The sequence below is a fragment of the Corvus brachyrhynchos genome, unplaced genomic scaffold (genome assembly GCF_000691975.1).
Source record: "Corvus brachyrhynchos isolate BGI_N302 unplaced genomic scaffold, ASM69197v1 scaffold116, whole genome shotgun sequence".
NCBI classification, from domain to species: Eukaryota; Metazoa; Chordata; class Aves; order Passeriformes; family Corvidae; genus Corvus; species Corvus brachyrhynchos.
This window is the reverse complement of record NW_008240221.1, coordinates 9,891,078-9,896,608: the sequence shown is the minus strand read 5'-3', so window position 1 is coordinate 9,896,608 and position 5,531 is coordinate 9,891,078. Positions and strand designations below refer to the sequence as shown.

The window sequence follows — 5,531 nt, the reverse complement described above, 5'->3', positions numbered from 1 at the left end:
TGGTGAGCTGAAGTTCTTAAGCCAACAGACAGTGATGTATTTTAGCATTATTTTAACTGGCTGTCTGTAATAGAAAGGGACTGGATACAAAGAGCCAGACGGTCCTTTTCATTGCTGAGCTCTCACTTCCAGTGTAATGCTACTAAATGCTTAGAACTCTCCTTGTTGAACCCTTTTCAGGGCATCTCTTCTCCTGCCACCTCAGGTGGTGAGTTATTTCTGTGCGGTTTATGACCTCTCTCTCCTGGCTACAGAGGTGCAAAGGAGGCCTGTAACTTCTTGTGACAGCAACACAGCACTGACATTTACTACCACTAATCCAGCAAACAGTGCAAGATATACTTCTGTAAGCATGAATGATTAATGCCTTTTCCTTTCCTCTGGGATGACTGAAGCACCTCTCTGTCAATGCCCTTTGTAGCTGTGAACGTGTGTGCCCTGGGGACCCACGGCTGCCAGCACGTCTGTGTGAGTAACGGGGCATCCTACCTCTGTGATTGCTATGAAGGATACACCCTGAATCCAGATAAGAGAACCTGCTCAGGTATTATTCCTTTGGAAGATGAGTTCAAATAGAAAAAAAAATAAAAATTTTACACTATAATTGAATTTGAGATGCTACTTGTGTGCTTCTGTTGAAACAGCAAACATCTGTATCTTTTTCAATAATAAAAAATCTAGTAATGAATAATAAATAAAACTCAACTGCAAGTAATGGTGAGATGTCGTTTGATTCTATCACCATCCTTTTTATTGTGCTTACAGATCCATTCATGGGCCAGATGCAAAAACAAAGTCTTCAGATGTAGATACTGTATAGATATTTTCTCCTACCACTTGTTCTAGTTCCTTCAACTACTATTGCCATTTCTGAGCTGATTCCAAACTGAAATATATTAAAAAAAGTGAATGTTCACTCCATTCCAAACTACTTGCTATTAACAATGAATTGTTTCTCTAACATGCCTTACAAGCTGCGGACATGTGTGCACCTGGGAGGCACGAGTGTGACCAGATCTGTGTGAGTAAAAATGGATCCTATGTCTGTGACTGCTATGAAGGCTACACCTTGAATCCAGACAAGAAGACTTGCTCAGGTAAGAAAGGGTACTTGAATATATGAAACCCATGGAGATATGGACATGTTTTCTGTGAGTTACCCTAAAATGAGAACTCAGCTGTAGTCTTTCCCCTTGGTTTCAATAACAATAACATTGCATTTTTCTTTAAATTTGTTGATTAAAAAATGCAGTTTGGCACTTACCTACCATTTTATGGTCTTCACAGAATTCCATAAACATCGCTTAGCTGCTCAGTCTGACATGGGGCAAATTACTGCTTATCTCGTGGGTTTTTAGGTTCATCCTTACTGGGGATGTACAGGACTGCTGGAATTGCTGATGAAAGACAGAACTGCATGAGATGTGATGTAGTCACGTCTTGCAGTATCTACCTCCTCCATTAAATAATTAATAACTGAATTCAGCTGTCTGCAGCATAATATAATAATGTAGTAGGACATTGGTTAAATTGTAATTAAAGTGTAATTACAAATGTTGAGCATTTAAAACAGTGAAGTGTCTGGGAGGGATTAATAGGTTTCTTTTCTAAACCATGGCTCACCACAGCCATGGACATGTGTGCACCTGGAAGGCATGACTGTGCCCATGTCTGCCTGAGTAATGATGGATCCTACAGCTGTGGCTGCTATGAAGGATACACTCTGAATCCAGACAAGAAGACTTGCTCAAGTAAGATCTGATTAAGGAAAAATTGTGTTCCACTGAAAGGAAGTAGCTTTTAAAAAGCCAGCTAATTTATGTTATTTTTCTGATAAATTATCTCAGAGTTTCTGTACAACCCCTGAAAACTCAGGGCAACTTTGTTTTTTCATATGAACAGTAGTAATTTGAGACCCTTGGCTAGGCTACAGTTCTGTGAGGCTTGTATTTGGTAAGATTAATATGCCATTTGGCATTTCCTTGAGGACTTCACAGTATTTTCACACCTATGGAGCATGAACTGCCATATCCAATACATGATGTGTACCATCTCTGTCAGAAAACTCTTCAGTAAAGCAGCATAATGAATGAGGGAGAGCATGGACTGTGCTGGAAGAGAGATTGGAGTCTGTATCATCACGACTGTTACTGCTCTTTCTGGTGGATGTGTTTGGACCTTAAAAAATATTGCAGCCTTAGAGCTCTAGAGGATGGAGGGTAATGTTCCTTCTCAGTGCTGGTCTCTTGTGGAGAACAAGAGCATAGATGTAGCTGGTACTCAGGGATGTACACATAAGTATATATTATCTACAGATTAATATCTATTCTATACTGTCTTCACTTGATTATGGTTTGATCTTCACTCTGAATTTCTTTGGATGTCTCACTGGTTATTTATATAGGGAAAATCCTTTTTTTTCTACTTCCACTACAATCCTTTTCCTTACCATATTTTGTGTGACCAAGTGTTGAACTTAGGCTTCCAGTTCCAGGAGGTTCCTAGGCAAATCTCTTCAGTTAAGTCACAGTTCTCACATTGCAAAAAGGTGAAGTCACAGGGCCTGAGTATTCTTCCTGCCTAGGTTAGGAGCTGATTTTGTAAATATGGTGCCTAGGATTAGCTCTTAGCTGGCATTATAGAGAGGCAATAAATATGTGAGGGAATGTAAATTCAATTAGGTCTTCCCTTTGGGACTCCAATCCCAAACCTCATTTCATTGCACCGATTCTCCTCCTGCATACTCAAACTTTAAATTATTTTCTTCACATGCTTGCTTTTTTTTTCTCTTTTGAATCTCATTTTGCAGTATCCTGCTAATGATTTCCCAACCATTCATGTCTTTGTGACAATTACATCACAAAGATGTGCAAAAATGATGCAAAAATAGTCTAGGTCTGGGAGAGGGTATTTTTTCCTTTTCCTTTTTCCTTTTACTTTTCCTTTTTTTCTTCTCTTCCTTTGCTTCCCTTTCCTTCTTCTTTCTTTCTCTCTTTCTCACTTTCTTTTCTCTCTCTCTTCCTTTCTTTCTCCATCCTTTATTTTTTCTTGTGCCTTACTGGGCCTCCTTACTGCAAAGATATCCAAATACAGGAATTCCTTCTCAGCTTGTCCTTCCAGAATTGACATGTTAAATTTGGCAGAAAACAGCAGCCTCACACATAAAGTCCCCACTTTGTAACTGGCAGTGGGTGTCACATCTTTTTAGCAGCCACATACACCTTTTTGTTTATGGTCTTCTCACTCCATAGAACAGTGTCTTCTCCAACTCAATAAAAGCTGAAGTAGTGCCAAATAGTCTCTTAGAATCAAGGTATTTGATTTCTGAAGTTGTTGGATAATTGTTTTGTAAATGCATCACTTCTAGTTCCATTCCTTTTGCCATCTGTTTGTTACAGCTGCAAAAAAGTGTTGCCAGTATTTCAAAACTTGTACTAATTTTGTGATGTTGATAGCCGGATAAAAACACACTCTCTGCACCCTGCTCTGGTTAATAGCATGCTGACATGCAGTAAAAGCATCCTGGTTTGCATCCAAATGAAGATACATTCACAAATGGGAATCACTACGAGCAGCTCTCAAGGCTGAAGTTTGGACATTGATTAATATTCTTCTCCTCTGAAATGCCTCCCTCAGCTGCTGACATGTGTGCGCCTGGCAGGCACGACTGCGAGCAGGTCTGCGTGAGGGATGACCTGTTCTACACCTGTGACTGCCACCAAGGCTACACCCTCAACCCAGACAGGAAGACATGCTCAAGTAAGAGCAGATTGCTGATCCCTTTCCCCCCATGCCCTCCTCAGCTAAGTGCATGTATTGAAATAACTCTCATTAGCACAGTAATATATTTGTATCTGTTGGAGGAACTTTCATGTGCATCCAGGTGTTAAAAGACAGCTCTGTGTCACTCTGCCTTGCCCATTTTGAGCAAAATTCAGAGACACAAAGGATTTTATATGTAACAATGTTAGTAAGTACTCACCATGCAGTCTTTCTCAACTTATAACTTAAGGCCTTCCCTAATTTATGCAATATTGAGAAAACCCAGAACTGAGGAATTGTTGAAGAGAGAAGGGGTTAGTCACATGCCTTGCAGTATTGTGGAATGTGTGTACCACCATGCAAGACAGTTTGAGGTGATGTCCTCCCCTCCAGGCTGAATTTCATCTTGCTGTTCCTTTCTTTAGCTTCTCAGTGGCTTTGTGCTACAGTAAAAATGTAATAATTTCAGAAGTGTTTCTTTCCTTCCCAGTCTCCTTACTGTAAAGTTTTTGTGTACTGGAAACCTTTCCTAGTGTGCCTTTGGAGCTCATGTGGCATTTCACATCTGGTGGGGTAAGGCACCAGCTGGGTCAGAGTGAGCAAGGTCTCAGGTATCCCTTGTATTAATTAATGTATTAACTCCCAGTAAGACAATTGCTGCTCCAAGGCAAAATCAGTTACACAGCTCAGTAGTTCCTGGTAAGATTCACAGAAGATAGGCTCCCAGCATGCAAAAGCATTGCCACTGGGAAGCATTTAAAAATGTTATCTTGTTTTTGGATAACTGCCTCTCCAAAGCACATCCTGTGTGAACTGATGTATGTGCACCAGAAACCCATGACTGGAAGCAGGTCTGTGTGAGTGGATCATACACCTGTGACTGCTATGAAGGCTTTATCTTAAATTCAGATGACAAAACATGCTCAAGTAATAATTTCATGTTGTGTTTTTTTCTGAATATGCTTATTTATTGAAGCACCTCTTTTTAATGTGTTAAACATTTTTAATGTCTTTGAGAAATGGTCTATCAACTCACAAGCTCCCAGGAAGCACAATCCCTTTTCATTCTTTTATGCCTCTTTCCATGAATATTTTGAGCTAGTTTGGTCCTTCTTGTTTAGTTATAACAATTACTGTATTTAAAATTAGTTTAAGTTTAATGTTGCCTCTTACCTATTGTTACACATTTAAGGACTCACTGTATTTAGAAATATAATCTGTCATAATCTGCATTCCTTATGAAATGGGAATAATTGGCGGTGTTGGCAAGGCAGGATTCTGGGGCACCTGTCTCTGGGAAGTGAGTCTCCATTGCATACCACCATTTGGAGAGTGGCTGTGGGGGTCCAGAGGGGAACAATACTCAGGTTAGAACTACTGCAATGCTAAACCTTTTATTCTTGCCCACTCCTCCAAGATGAGTGGGGCAAGCATGAACTCACCAACTGTTTTCTCTTCAGATGGGCAATACTGGGATCAAATGTTGGCAGAACCGCTCCACAGTTTGATGTAGAATCCTAAGTTAGGCTGGGTTGGAAGGGCCATCAAGAGCTACCTAGCCCAGCCTTTGGTTCAGAGCAGGAATAACCTGGCATCATATCAAGTGGCTGAAGACCCTGTGTAAGAGCACAGTTATAGGTGGATATAGACAAACACCATCTGCAAAAATAGTTTCTGGTTGGTCCGGACTTGAACACAAAGGCAGTGTAAAAACACAGCTTTAGCATGTTTTTTGTGACTTGTTGGGCATCCCAGTGGCAACAGGAATG

At 40.4% G+C, this 5,531-nt stretch overlaps 1 protein-coding gene across 1 annotated transcript in view; it reads left to right on the top strand.

The window, feature by feature from the left end:
- Positions 1–5,531, top strand: part of MATN3 (matrilin 3) — a gene marked incomplete at its 5' end in the record, with an annotated part of 14,276 nt that overhangs the window by 4,592 nt on the left and 4,153 nt on the right. Inside the window, 4 exons of the mRNA XM_017744918.1 lie at positions 422–544; positions 975–1,097; positions 1,629–1,751; positions 3,637–3,759. Coding sequence (XP_017600407.1) covers positions 422–544; positions 975–1,097; positions 1,629–1,751; positions 3,637–3,759 — 492 coding nt within the window. The remainder of the gene's footprint in view (positions 1–421; positions 545–974; positions 1,098–1,628; positions 1,752–3,636; positions 3,760–5,531) is intronic.